The sequence below is a fragment of the Chiloscyllium plagiosum genome, unplaced genomic scaffold (genome assembly GCF_037043375.1).
Source record: "Chiloscyllium plagiosum isolate Xiang-an unplaced genomic scaffold, Cpla_swu_hap1 HiC_scaffold_6, whole genome shotgun sequence".
In the NCBI taxonomy this organism is placed as follows: domain Eukaryota; kingdom Metazoa; phylum Chordata; class Chondrichthyes; order Orectolobiformes; family Hemiscylliidae; genus Chiloscyllium; species Chiloscyllium plagiosum.
Window position 1 is genome coordinate 108,121,306 of NW_028270144.1, and position 15,559 is coordinate 108,136,864.

Genomic DNA, 15,559 nt, shown 5'->3' on the forward strand with positions numbered 1-15,559 from the left:
GCACTTGAATGTCAAAGACAAAACTGGAGTACTTCGAGTCATGGAATCATAGAGGTGTACAACATGGAAACAGACCCTTCGGTCCAACTTGTCTATGCTGACCAGATATCCTAAATAATGTTGTCCCATTTGCCAGCACTTGGCCCATATACCACTAAACCCTTCCTATTCATGTATCTATCCAGGCGCCTTTTAAATTTTGCAATTGTACTAGCCTCCACCACTTCCTTTGGCAGTTCATTCCATAGCTGAAAATGTGTTGCTGGAAAAGCGCAGCAGGTCAGGTAGCATCCAGGGAACAGGAGAATCGACGTTTCGGGCATAAGCCCTTCTTCAGGAATGAGGAAAGCCACACTCTGTGTTAAAATGTTGGCCCTAATGTTCCTTTTAAATCTTTCCCCTCTAACCCTAAACCTATGCCCTTTAGTTCTGGAGTCCCCGAACCCAGGGAAAATACTTTGTCTATTTACCCTATCCATGCCCCTCACGATTTTATGAACCTTGATAAGGCCACCCCTCAGCCTCCAATGCTCCAGCGAAAATAGCCCTAATTTATTCAGCCTCTCCCTACAGCTCAAACCCTCCAATCCTGGCAACATCCTTGTAAATCTTTTCTGAACCCTTTCAAGTTTCACAACATCTTTCCTATAGCAGGGAGACCTGAATTGAACATAATATTCCAAAAGTAGCCTAACCAATGTCCTATACAGCTGCAACATGACCTCTCAACTCCAAACACCTTCTTCACTATCCTGTTTATCTGCAACTCCAATCTCAAGGAAATATGAACCTGCACTCTAAGGTCTCTTTGTTTGGCAACACTCCCCAGGACCTTTGCATTAAGTGTATATGTTCTGCCCTGATTTGCGCTATCAAAACGTAGCACCTCACATTTATCTAAATTAAATTCCATCTCCACGGTCCATCAGCCCATCTGATCAAGGTCTGATTGTACTCTGAGGTAACCTTATTGACTGTCCACTACACCATCAATTTTGGTATCATCTGCAGACTTACCAACAATACCTCCTTTTTTCACATTCAAATCATAGATATAAATGACAAAAAGCAGTAGACCCAGCACCAATTCTTGCGACACACACTTGGACATGGGCCTCCATCCAAAAAGCAATTCTCCACCATCACCCTCTGTCTCCTTCTTTCAAGCCAGTTACGTATCCAAATGAGGCGTTCTCCCTGTATTCCATGTGATCTAACCTTGTTAATTAGTCTACCATGCAGAACCTTATTAAATGCCTTCCTGAAGTCCATATGGACAAAGGCAACTGCTCTGCCTTCATCAATCCTCCCCACAAAACTCAATCAAGTTAGTGAGACCTGATTTCCCACATACAAAGCCATGTTGACTAGCCCTAATCAGCACTTGCCTTTCCAAATACATGTAATCTTGTCCCTCAGAATCTCCTCCAACAAACTGCCTACCGCAGATGTCAGGCTCACCAGTCCATCGTTCCCTGGCTTTTCTTTATCACTTTTCTTAAATAATGGCGCCATGTTAGCCAACGTCCAGTTTTCCAGCACTTCACCTGTGGCTATAGATAATACAAATATCTCAGCAAGGGGCCCAGCAATCACTTCGCTAGCTTCCCAAAGTTCTGGGATTACCTGATCAGATCCCAGGTATTTATCCACCTTTATGCATTTTAAGACAGCAGCACCTCCTTCTCTGTAACATGGACAGTTTTGAAGATATCGCTATTTACTTCCCCAGATTCTTTATCCTCTACATCCTTCTCCACAGTAAACACTGATGCAAAATACTAATTTAGTATCTCCCCCATCTACTGCAGTTCCACACATAGGTGGCCTTGCTGATCTTTCAAGTGCCCTATTCTCTCCCTAGCTACCCTTTATCCTTAATATATTTGTAGCATCCCTTTGAATGCTCCTTAACCGAATTTGTCAAAGCTATCTCATGTCCCCCATTTTACCCTCATTTCCTTTTTAAGTATACTCCTACTGCCTTTATACTCTTCCAGGGATTCACTCAATCCATGCTGATGCAATTCCAGGACATCACTGCAGGATTTTCTCATGGCACTTTCCTCAGTCCCAAACTCTTCAGCTGCTTCAGCAAAGGATCTTCCCTTCATCATAAGGTCAGAAGTAGGAGATGTTTCCTGCTGATTGCATAATGTTCAACACCATCTTGACTGCTCAGATATTGAAGCAGTGTCCATATGCAGCAAGACCCGGACAACATCCAGGCTTGGGCTGACAAATAGTAAGGGATGCTCTCCCAATAGAGAGACAACTGGTACTTTAACCTGAGGGTCACCACGCATCAGGCAAGGAAGAAGTTAAGAAGGTGGAACCTTCATGGTAATCTCAGCCAATGCGGGAATTGAACCCACTCCAATGACATCACTGTACAATGCAAATTAGCTGTCCACCTGAGCTGGCCTCTATAAGTGGCAAATAACATTCGCACCACATAAGTGCCAGCCACAGAATTTAACCATCACCAAGTGACATTCAATGGCATTATTATCATACAAACACCACTATCTACGTCTTGGAGATTACCACTGATCAGAAACTCAACTATGCTTTCAAGAATAGGTCAGATGCTAAGAATTACGTGGTATGTAACTCACCTCCCATTTCCCCAAAATCTGTCCACCATCTACAATGGAATATTCCCCATTTGTCTTGATGGGTACAGTTCCAATAACATTCCAGAAGCTGGACACAATCCAGGTATTCCAATCCAAAGATGTGCAACTTTGGTTGTTTTGCTATGCTAAAATGCCCACAGTGCCCATGTCCAGTGATGTGCAGGCTAGGTGGATTAACCATGGGAAAGTGAGCCGTGGTCTGGATGGTATCCTACTTGGAGGGTCAGTGTGAACTCGATGGGTCAAATAGCCTGCTTCCACACTGTAGGGATTCAGCTTGCTTCCTTGGCATGGCATTTGCCACCTTTAAACCTGAACTACCTGAACAGGGTGTTATATCTGCAAACATACTGCACCAAATCACTAACTCTTCATCAACACAATACAAATAATATTTCCCAGAAACAAATCAAAAAGGTTCCAGGGAACTTCCCCACTTACAAAGACCCCCTTCAAGCCATGCATTAACTTTGATTTGGAAGTACAGTGCCTGTCCTTTGTGGGTGTTGGTCAAATTTTTCAAACTCGAACCTTAGAAGCGCTGCGGATGTACCTGCACCGCATGGACTACAATGGTTCAAAAAGGACGAACACTTATGACGAGTTTCCTTTCATAGCCTTCAATTTCGTGCTGCCGTAGGAAACATTGGATGTTGTCAACAGCTAATGCTCGAAAAGATGTAATAGTATAGCACAGGAGGCCATTCAGCCCATTAAGCCTCTGCCAACTCTTTCGAGGCATAAGCTAATTAGTCCCACTCAATGGTGCCTCTTGTTGTAGTGGAGATATTTGAACCCATTATTACTAATTAACTATTAACAGGTTTTATTCATTTTTGACGTAAAATACATTATCAATTCAGTGTCAGACATTAATCAGAAACAGGGCTTGACTTACACTGAGGGGGCGACGCCATGAATGACCTCTAACCTACATTGTTTGTCTGTTGTTAAGCACGCGGCGTTACTATGCGACCGATGCCGCTAGTAGGCGGAGCTAACGGCCGTGTCCTTTTGTTGTTATAGTTTGCAATTACAATTTCGATTCAAACGGCCGAGAAAAAAAAAGTTGCAAAAAGCACGGACTCGAAGGAAGACCCCAAGAAGAGGTTGGATTAGGAAGAAGGCAAACAAAAGAAAGAAAATAGCCGAAACCGCTAGAAGCTTCAACTGTCTCCCGACCCCGCCACACCAAAAGCGCGCGATTTTACCCTTCATTCTCCCCCTTACACACTAACCATCAGACAAGATTGTGATTGGTTAGAACGGCCAGGCTGCTGCGGGCGGCAAATATCGATGATTGGTTAGAACGGCGGCAGACGAATATCGCTGATTGGTTAGATCGACTCGACAACGGCTGCCAGTACGCGACGCTGATTGGTTATTCGTCTGTCCCCGCCCCTTTCCACATAACCTCCCCCCCGTACACACCACCGTAAGAAGCGGGATTGCTGTAGGCAGAGGTGCCACGGGTAAGTTGCTTTTCTCCATCCCTCAGGAGTTGTTGCTTTACCCGAGCGTTGACAGGCTTGTACCTGTGAAAGGGAGGCTCGAGGTGTGTGCTGCTATAAATGTTAAATGACCGATCTCTGTTTAAAGTACGTAGCCTCCCCCCCCCCCCCCCCCGTAACCCCATTGCTGGCTCGGTATGGACAGCGAAGATCTTATGTGTTAAAGTTCCTCATGTGCTCGCGCAAACTAGTTTGTGTGTAATAATAGTTTTATAACATTTTGCGTGTCTCCTGATCTTGATGTTTCTCTCCATCTTCACTCCTTGATGTCATAATGCTACGCAGACTCAGGTACGTGTGACAACAGCGAGAGGATGTCACCTTGAGGTGGGGTGGGTTTTGTTTTAATATTTCCTGGAAATAACCAGGGACTTTAAATATATGTATTATATACAACAGTAGGAAGGGGTGGATTGGTTAAAATATATTAAGAAAGCCCCGGGTGCCACACTACCAAATAACACTCCCACTCTGGAGGAGACAGGGCCAAGTCTCACCGCTCTCCCACCAGCATGTCTTCAGTGTTGCCAACGCGCAGATGGAGTTGGGCAGCTTCTGACTTCAAGGTAAAACTGTATGTGGGGAGGAACTAAACAAGGCTATGCGAATTCACTACTACGTGAATACTTTTATTATTGCTTCGAATCAACGAAAAAAAGTGCTTTACGCAGGGGGCTGGTTTTAAAATGATTTTTTTTTAAAAAAAGCAATTCGCCTCTGCAAGAGTTCTCTTTTTTCAAAAAACAGTCTCCGAAAATAGAATTGTTCTATACTTGTTAATAGCCACACGCCCCCTCCCCCGCTCCGTGTCTCAAGAAATTAGCCAACTTTTTTTAATAAAAAGTCTCTTAACAAAGTTTGTTTCAACTGATGCTGTGCAATCATAAAAGCAACTGGTTGCTATAGCAACCGCTTACCCCTCTGGTTGTTTCTCCAGTGTCAAGCAGTAGGTTTTTTTTATCCTTATTCACTGTTTTAAATGGCGATCCTAATGAATTTATCTGGTTAACTAACTGAATTTTCAATGTAATTAAAATGCACCTTTTATGTAAATTTAAACGTGTAAAGTATCCTAACATATAAGGTACTGAGATTCAGACGTGCTAAAGCAAAGAGGCATTGTTAAACCTGTTTAAAGAAGTTTTAGTTACAGATTAGGAGAAAATGTACACATTTGGATGCCAAAAGATGCAAAAGTAATTCTAGGGGTTATTTTGCTGGATTTGAAATCCATCTAAATTCAAATCCCACTATGGCAGTTTAATATCCTGGAAAGAAGAAAGCTAATGGTGGTGAACCTGTAGTGCTTGATTTCTATAATTTTTAAATCAGTTAATATATGCAAGATATCATCTTGAATGACAGTTCATTGGATGCTGAGGTTGTCTCTGCAACTCTGAACTTTGGATATTAATTGTCATGGTTTAGCTTTTCTCTCCCAATTTATCATGCTGTTTGTGATTTTTGTGATGATTTGTAGCTCAAGTTGTGGTTCAGGTTGTAAGTTTGCTCGCTGAGCTGGAAGATTTGTTTGTTACTCTGCTAGGTTACATCATCAGTGAGCCTCTGTTGAAGCGCTGGTGTACTGTCCCACTTTCTATTTGTCTTAGTCTATTGTGGTTGGTGATATCACTTCTGATTCTTTTTCTGAGAATTTGGTAAATGGGTCCAAATTGATGTGTTTGTTAATGGAGTTCCAATTTGAATGCCAGGTCCCTAGGAATTCCCATGCATGTCTTTGTTTAGTCTGTTCCAGTCCAGTCTGTTCCTGTATTGTCCCAGTCTAACTAGCTACCAAAAGACATGACCAACTATCACCATTATCCTTAGACACAGACAATGAGGGACACCTGTTCGACTGGGACAGGGTAAACAAAGACACGCATGGGAATTCATAGAGATCTGGCATTCAAATTGGAACTCCATCAACAAACCTATCAATTTTGACCCCATTTACCAACCTCTCGGAAAAAGAACCAGAAGTGATGTTACCCGTCACAATAGACCAAGACACCCACAAAGTGGGACAGTACACCAGTGCTTCAACAGAAGTTCACTGATGTTACTTAGCATGGTGATGAAATGTCTGATAACAAATCTTCCAGCTCAGCGAGCAAACTTACAACCTGAGCATGCTGTTTATGTTGTTTAGATTTTTATTGAAAGCATTTTGGCCCAAACTGAAATCAAAATAATTTTAAAAGCTGTGTGTGCTGAGGAGTGGTGATAAGTTGTTTGTTCGCTCTCACTCTCCCCCGATGCATGTTGTATGGTACTATCTGTCTGTATAGCATGGAAAACAACACTTTTCACTGTAATTTGGTGCATGTGACAACAATAAATTACTTCAAATAAGTTGTATAATCTCTCCTAATTTAACTCTAAGTCTAGGTATCATTATTCTAAACCTATGTTCTGCTCCCTCCAGGGCTAATGTATCCTTCCTAATACATGGCACCCCGAATCTATTTTTACTACTCTGGGATCTAACCGCTGCTGCATAACTTCTGCATTTTTTATACTCCAGTTCTCTAGGTATAAAGACTAGCCTTCTATAAGGAACCTTGATTGTTTTCTGCACCTGTCCATTCCATGTTCAAGATCTATGCATCTGAACCTGAAGACTCTGGATATCCGCTGTGTTTAACTTCATACCATGTTAAAAGTATCCTGATCTATCCTGATTTTGGTCCTCCTACTTAGTTATATTGAAAATCCATCTGCCCAGTTTTGCCCACTCTTTTTTGAAAGAAGGGTGAAATAGGAAAGTCAGGGAGTTACAGAGCAGTTAGCCTGTAATTGTCAATCTGCATCCTTTTGTAATTTATAACTTGCACTATACAATGTTGCCTTACTTCGTCAACAGCAAATTTCAATATGATGTTAGGTGATTATCCAAGTTGTTAATAAACAATGTGAACAACTGAGGCCCTAACACTGTTCCTTGTGGAACGCCACTCGTAACATCCTGCCAGTTTGAGTACCTCCCCATTATTCCTACTTCTTGTTGCGTGTCACTCAACCAATTTCCCCGCTAAGTCAGTAATTTTGCCCACAATCCTGTGGGCTTCTTCCTTACTTAGCAATCTCATACATGGGATTTTATCAAATGCCTTTTGGAAGTCCCCATAGTCCACAGTCACTTCTTTCAAAAAATTAATGCAGTTTATCAAGCATGACCACTGGTCACAAATTCATGCTGCCTATGCCAAATTAACTGAAAAACTTTGGGCTGTTCAGTTACCTTATCCTTGGTTATAGCCTCCCAACAATTTCTCCATCACATCTTTCATCCTTCTTAAACAGCAGTGATGTGCAATTTTCCAATCCAGAAGGCTGACTCCTGAATCTTCAAGAACTCTGATTCCATTTGAGACTTTGCTAATTATAATCTGTCAAGTTCTGTGGATTAGTCCCTTTTTTAATTGCATTAATTTCCTCATTATTGATGTTTTACTAATACTTTTTGCATTTATTTTCTGTCTCTGATCCACTACTAATTTCCTCAGCACCTCTGGCAAACCTGTCCTCCTTTTCTGCTCTAAATACTGAGGCTAAGTAATTATTCAACATGTCTGCCATTTCTCCATAGTCATTGGCAGTAACCCCAGTTAATTCTTTAGTGGGAGAAAGTGAGGACTGCAGATGCTGGAGATCAGAGCTGAAAATGTGTTGCTGGAAAAGCGCAAGAGGTCAGGCAGCATCCAAGGAGCAGGAGAATCGACGGTTCGGGCAGGAACCCTGAAGAAGGGCTCATGCCCGAAACATCGATTTTCCTGCTCCTTGGATGCTGCCTGACCTGCTGCGCTTTTCCAGCAACACATTTTCAGCTCTAATTCTTTAGTAGACCAACATTGCTACAGACCACCTTCCCATTCATATAACTATTAAAGTTCATTTTATTGATTTTTGATGCCCCTTGCAAGTTTCCTTTCATAATCCCTTTTAGTAGCTTGTATAAGCTGCTTTGTGGCCCTTTGCTGGTCTTTATCTTCACATTTGGCAAGATTTTTTTTTAAACATCTTGTAAACTATCTTTTAGTTTTACACTGTCCCTTATCTCTTCAGATGTCCTTGGCTTCTTTTTTGTGAAGTGGAGCTTTACCCTCTCTGGGGTATCAACTGGCTTTCTGTCTTGCATTAAATATTTCTTTACCCATCCTCCACTGTTCTTTACCCATTAGCAGATTTTCACAGTCTAATGTGAACAGTCTGTTTCATTTAATGAAAGTCAGTTTTACATGAATGTAAAATTCTACTGGCTGGTTCATTCTTTTCGCTTTCATACATTATAATCATGTTATGATTGCTATTTGATAAATATGCATGCAGAATCAAGTTACTAATTAAGTCTGGCTTATTATTCATTACTATATCCAATATTTCTTGTCCCCTTGTTGTATCCAGGACATATTGCTGTCAGAAACTCTCAGGCGCACTCCAGAAATTCACTTTTTTTTCTTGACAGGTGCTTGTTTGCCTTTCCCAGTCAGTTAAATCCAAACTTAGGAGTGGTTAGCACTGCTACCTCACAGCGCCAGAGACCTGGGTTCAATTCCTGCCTCAGGCAACTGTCTATGTGGAGTTTGCACGTTCTCCCTGTGTCTGCGTGGATTTTCTCCAGGTGCTCCGGTTTCCTCCTACAGTCCAAAGATGTGCAGGTTAGATGAATTGGCCATGCTAAATTGCCTGTAGTCTTCGGTGAGGGGGTAAGTGTAGGGGAATAGGTCTGGGTGGATTGCTCTTTGGAGGGTCAGTGTGGACTTGTTGGGCCAAAGGGCCTGTTTCCACACTACAAGTAATCTAATCTAATCTGAGTGCAAAAATGGTTTGAGCCAGCACTGAATTTTTCATATTGTGCTATTGCATAGAGATGTTAAATGAAGACCTGTAACTGTTTTCTCAACTAATTCGGGGTTGTGACTTTTGCTGGACCAGTTTTGCCCATTCCTACTTTCCTTTAGAGGTGGTAGTGAGTAGCTGTGTTGAACTGTTGCAGTCCATTTTAATTTTACACTTACTGTAGATGTAAGGGTCATAGTTTAAAAATAAGAGGGTACCCATTTAAAACAGAATATTTTAATCTGAGAGTAGTGTCTTTGGATATCCTTTCCTCAAAAGGGAGTGAATGAAGAATCTTTAAATATCTTTAGGGCAAGGAAGATAGATTCTTGATTATGAAGGTGAAAGATTATTGGGGACATGCAGGAATTATAGAGTTGAGATTAGAATTGGATCAGCCATTCTCTTATTGAATGGCAGAACAAGCTCAAAGGGCTTAACCGACTTACTCTAGTTCCTTATTTGTATGTTCGTAGGATGTGGATGTCTCTGGCTGGACCAGCATTTATTACAGTATCCTGATTGCTCCTGAGAAAGTGGTTGTGAGCTGTCTCCTTGAGTCGCTGCAGTACATTTGTTGTAGGTATACCCACAATGCTGTTATGGGAGGAATGATAGGATTTTAACCAAACGACATAGAAGGAACAGTGATTATGTTTCCAAATCAGGAAGCTGCGTGGCTTGGAGGAGAACTTGCAGATAATGGTGTTCCTATATATCTGTTGTCCCTGTTTCTTCTGGATGGAAATGGTTGTGGTTTTGGATAGTGCTGTTGAAGGAACTTTGGTAGATTTCTGCAGTGCATCTCGTAGTTTGTGCACGCTGCTACTGAGTGTTAATGGTACAGTGAAGTGATGTTTGTGGATGTAATATCAATTAAGTGGATTGCTTTGTCCTGGATGCTGCTTGAGTCTTGGATCTGCATGTAGCCAGACAATGAACAGGCTTTGAGGACTCTGGAGGTAAGTTAGACACTGCAAAACTCCTAGTCTTTGACCTGCTCTTGTAGTCACTGTATTTATGTGACTGGTGCAGTTTAGCTTTTGGTCCATGGTAACCGCAAGGATGTTGATAGTGAGGATTTATTTCAGTGATAGTAGGTCCATTGACTGTCAAGCGACAATAGTTAGATTCTCTTGTTGGAGATAATTATTGCCTGGCATTTGTGTGGCACAAACTTTACTTGCCACTTTTCAGCTCAAGCCTAGATACTGTAATATTCTTAAGATTTGATCAGCTCGATTGGTAGAGTTCTGTTGAGTCACTGGTAGTGGATGTTGAAGACCCCCCCCCCCTCCCCCCCCCAAAGTACATTATGTGCCCTTACCAGCCTCAGCACTTCCTCCAAGTGGTATTTAACATAGAGGAGCACTGATTCACCAGCCAGTGACAAGTGCTATTAAGTAATCGGGTTTCCTTGCTGATGTTTGACCTGGTGTCATGAGACTTCATTTGGTCCAGAGTCAATGTAGAAGACTCCCAGGGCGGCTTTCACTTGACTGTATGCCAATCTGCTGGGACAGATCATATCCAGAGTTGGTGATATTGATGTCTGGGACTTGGTCTGTGAAGTATGACCCTGACTGTAACAATTGGGCTGGTGCTTGATTAGTCTAAGATGCCTATCCCAATTTTGGCAATAACCCCAGATATTAGTAAGGATGACTTGCAGGATCAGCAGGACTCTATTTGCCATAATTGATGCCAAATGGACTATCTAGTTTCATAGAGTCATACAACATGGAAAAAGACATTTGCTCCAACTCGTCTATGCTGACCATGTTCCCAAACTAAACTAGTCCCATTTGCCTGCGTTTGGCTCGTAACCCTCCAAAACCGTTCCTATTCAAATGTCTTTTAAATGTTGTAATTGTAACTGTATCCACCACTTCCTCTGGCAGTTCATTAAACCTTCAGCAACCAAAAAAATGCACCCTCAAGGCCTCCTTCAGTGCTGTTGAGCAAATACGTCAACAGGCCTCTCCCTCAAGTTGTGTAAAACACTTTCTTCCTCACATACTTTATTTGAGTATATATTGTTTTGAACTATAAGAATTTCCAACAGAGAAGAAAGCCCTTTCCAGATTGACACTCAACAAACATGTGGAGGCCTCTCCCACAAAGCGTCAGGAAAGGAAGATGTCTCAGCATTTTTCTACACTATAAAAGTTCCAAAAAATGTGAAATAAAATTTTCTGCTTCTGTATAATAACGATAAAAAATCCACAAAAAAAAGCCGCAACTCCTGTTCTCTTCCTTTGTTTCCTTTTTTTTGTTTTGAGACTTTAGTGGTTGATACAATTGTTGTTTGCTAGGATAGTTAAGAGTCAACCATATTATCGTGGGTCTGGGGTCATGTGTAGACAAGTCCAGGTAAGGTTGACAGATTTCCTTCGCTCAGGACCTTACTGAACCAGATTAAGTTTTCTGACAATCGTGGTCACTGTTTATAAGCTCGTGGTCATCATTAGACTCTTTTTTTTTTTTTAATTTCAGATTTTTATTGCTGTGATGGGATTTGAACCTGTAACTTTGGTCTCAATGTTACTAGTCTATTGATAATACCATTATCTCGTTGACTCCACGCTTGATGTCCATACAGCTACAGGGTTATGAGAGAGAAAATTCCATGATTTTGAACCAATGATAGTAAAGGAATGGTGAACTATTTCCAAGTCATGAAGTCTGGCTTGGGTAGGAACTCTCAGGTGATGTGTTCACATGTATCTGTTGTCCTTGTCCTTCTGGGTGTTAGCAGTTGTGGAGTTGGAAGATACTTTCCAAGGAGCCTTGGTGAATTCATTTTTGGTGTTTGTTCATAATTATATGATCCTTAGACATCTGCTGACCAGGAAGGTTTGATGTTGTTGATTGTCCACTTAGCTGTTGAAAGTGCATGGTGTAGGAAGAAAGGTAATGGTGGAAAACTACAGGAGAAATGGATTATACTGCCCAAAAATAACATGTTTATGCAAAGTGCATATGGGATGCTTAATTTGTCTAAATTAGTATGTAAACAATAGCCCAAGTATTTGTGAGGCAAGCACTTATGTAAGGTTTTATGATAATAACTAGAAGTAAAAATAGGCATTTGAACGATCTATCACTGAATTGTTATGATGCAGAAAGAAGCCATTCAGCCTTTTGTCTAAACCATCCCTCTGTGCATTGACTGGATAAGTCAGAACCAAGAATCAAATCTGGCTTGATGGATCACATGTCTAACTGTTGTAGTCAATTGGTGTGGGAGTTAGTGTAGTATGTTGCACTCAAGATGGCACGTGTTCATAAAGCAGGTTTTAGATTAAGAAAAACAAGCAATTTAGGTATAGAATATAGTTCAAAAAGATTTTAACATACTGGTTGAAACTTTGTTTTGATGTAATGCTTCTGTCTTAACATTTTAAATGTTATACTCGATGGACTCCTTTCAGCATCTTGTACTTGGAGCAAATTCTGAGGTCCTAAGATGTTCTCAGTTGAATAACTGAAACCTCTCCTATCTTGGAAATTCCACAGACTAAAAAACACATTTGCTGAAGTAACCGGTTCCCCTGAATTGAATCCTACCCGTGGGGAGGGGAGGGGGGAATTCTATACTGAACTGAAAATAAAACTAATGGGTTTATTCTGTTATTTTGCCTGTCATAAACAACTTATCCATCAACACTTCTTAGAGTGCTATGCTAGGCTCTGGCTGAAGTCATTTTTCTTCTTAGCAATGATATGTTTAGGTCATTGTTCCAGAATAACTTTCTTTTTGTGAAAGAGAACTCTGCCTTTATTTTAAGACCTAACTTTCAAAAATGATTTTGAATATAATGCACCTTTCACAAGTTCAAACTCTGACACTTTTTTTAAAAAAAGAAGCTGGAAAACCGAACTATTGGACTAAAAAGCAAATCTCCTTGTCAGAACAATCAGTCGTTTGAACTCTTCTGATATCAGCAGATTCTGCCTATTATAATTTAAGGGCCATGTGTTATTAAAGGAGGAAGTCTTGATATTTTGAACTAGAATTTTAAACTCAATTATTGGCAGGCAGGGTGGGCGATTGATGTAACATTACCTTTTTTTTTACTTTAAATGTTGTCATATTATAAATCAGATTAGAAAATTTAAGCAAGAAGGCTATTGATTTTAGTTTTGGGGTAAAACATCTGCATTTGGTATATGAGGGATATGAAATGAGGATTGCACAGTATTTGCATCTGTCTTTACCAGTGTGGGAGATATACTTGGGCCAGTGATCGAGGAGGAACTAATATGTTCAAAATTGATAAGTGTGGGATCGACTGTTGTAGTCCAAATTGACAAGGTACCAGGACCAGATGAGATGCATCCAAACATGTTTAATGGAGGGAGTGGAAATTTTAGGTGCATTGATCATCTTTCCATCTTTTGTAGATTTAGGGAGAAGGCAGATGAGAATTGCAAAGTTATGGCTATCTTCAAGAAAGCTTGTAAGCGCAATTATAGGCCAATCAGTTTAATTTTGGTGATGGAGAGGCTTCTAGAAACAATTATTTGCTATAGAATTAGTAGTCACATAGAAAAAGGAGGATTGATGAAGAGAATCTGCATAGAATTATGAAATGGAAATGTGCTTGACTAACCTGCTGTAGGTGAGAAGAAGGGGGAAGAGAAAACCAGTTAGCCTAAAAACGTAATATAATTGTAAATAAAGTTATCAATCCTTTTTTCATTCTTTCACAGCTTGTGGCTAGGCCAGCAGATATTGTCCAATTTTAATTGCCCTTCAACTGCCTTCTGGAAATACTGCAATTCATGATGGTTGTAGGTACAAATTCAGTGCTGATAGGATGTGAGTTCTGGGATTTTGATCCCAGGACAGAAGAAACGGTGATTTAATTCCACCTGGGAATATAGTGAGTGTGTTGGAGGGGAACTTTCAGATTGTGGTGTTCCTGTATATATCTTGCCCTTGTTCTTCCTTGTTCTTTTTCAGTGATAGAAATCGTGAGTTTGGTGGGTGCTGTTGAAGTGCTGTAACAGTCTTAAAGCTTTAAAAGCAAATGAAGACCTTGTTCTTACAACAACTTTATTTACAATTATATTAAGTTTTTTAGGCTAACAAGTTTTCTCTTCCCCCACCCCACCCCCTCTCACCTACAGGAAAGTGCAGGAAAGGGGAGAGACCACCTGAGTCTCAACGTTTCATCTGAGGCAGCCCTTGAATTCACAGGAGTTAAAGATAGAAATAAAAGTGGACGAGATCGTAACCTTCAACTAAATTATCAGGTGCTCTGAGAACTTCTTATAACTTTTTAAATATAAATGTCAATGAAAATATTGTATGAAATGAAAACTCACTTAAGCACCCTATAAATATGGTTTTCAATTTCCTCTGGACAAAGCTTGTGTGTTTATATTTTTAACTTAAAATATGGAATAATTTTGAGCACTTCCAGTTTTATTAAAGATTGGAAGAAACAAATTGGTAGCATGAACTTGTCTTCCAAGTTAATTGAATGCATTTGAGGCAGTTTTCAAGAATGGCACATTAAAGAATCAAAAATGATGCAGGTTTTTTGGATTAATTACTATTTAAGGAGATGGGGGTTATCACTATTCCAATAGTGAAATAGCCTCTGGCAATGAGTGATCGTAATTTGATTGAATACAATGCTCAAAGTACAAAGGGGTGACAGGAAAGTTTGCCCCAAAACCATCAAAACTCTAGTTAGCATTTAATCATGGGTACAACTAATTAGAGAAAAGTTGACCTAGTATGTGGGAGAGAGGGAAAATCTGTCAAGAGGCTACACCTTCAGTTATTTCGGGCTGGTTAACCAGTGTTGTATTAACCTTCTATCTTGAAAAGGGAAACTAGGTAAGGTGTTTAAAATAATAAAATGATTCAATTGAGTGATACTTAAAAGCTATTTCCACACGTTTGGAAAAGCAGAATCTAATTTTTAAAGTTATAACTTTGGTCTTCAAAACGTTATACCTGCTTGGACAACTGGAGTTTTTAAAATTGTGATCAATTAGGTTATCGTTTGAGTAATTATAGCCCAAAGGGGAGTAAATGAAATTAATATCCCATGATCTAATTAAATGGTGGAACAGGATCTGACTGTAAACAGGTGAAATTTAGCAGTGGCAAATACAATCCTCATCCCTCCACACTATAAAAATACTGTTGTCTAATTAGGTTTGTATATGTCCATGTTGACTGGTATTTGATATGTGTATTGTTACTTAACAACAGTGGTAAATCATTCTGGACATGGTTACATTGTTTCATCCTGTTTTTTCCTATACAGCAGAAAAGATTTAATGAGATTTGATAAAGAGTTCAAAGCTCTTAGTTTCTCCCAAGCCAGTGAGTAAAGTCCTCTTATGTCCAACAGCAGGAACATTGATAACCCAAAAAATACAAATTTAAGTTTGCTGGCAAAAGCACTAGTGGGGCAATGAAAATTTTTTTTTTCTCACGGAGTTTCGATTTCAAATGCAGATTTAACCGTAACTTTTACAAAGGGATTTTGTATGTTTACTTACTTAAAGGAAAACAATGCTGAGCTATGGAGAGAGAAAAGT

General features: G+C 40.2%; 1 protein-coding gene across 6 annotated transcripts in view; it reads left to right on the plus strand.

Annotated features, from left to right (window-relative positions):
• Window positions 1–4,501: 4,501 nt before the first annotated feature.
• Window positions 4,502–15,559, plus strand: part of LOC122550866 (testis-specific gene 10 protein-like) — a 139,978-nt gene continuing 128,920 nt past the window's right edge. The window contains exons 1-2 of one of the 6 annotated variants that reach the window (XM_087988335.1): window positions 4,502–4,716; window positions 14,129–14,254. In XM_087988335.1, the coding sequence (XP_087844461.1) occupies window positions 4,663–4,716; window positions 14,129–14,254 (180 nt within the window). In that variant the 5' untranslated portion in view covers window positions 4,502–4,662. Of the gene's footprint in view, window positions 4,717–11,589; window positions 11,701–14,128; window positions 14,255–15,559 lie in introns of those variants that run through there. The other 5 variants (XM_043692221.2, XM_087988336.1, XM_043692219.2 and 2 more) reach the window with 5 other exon arrangements.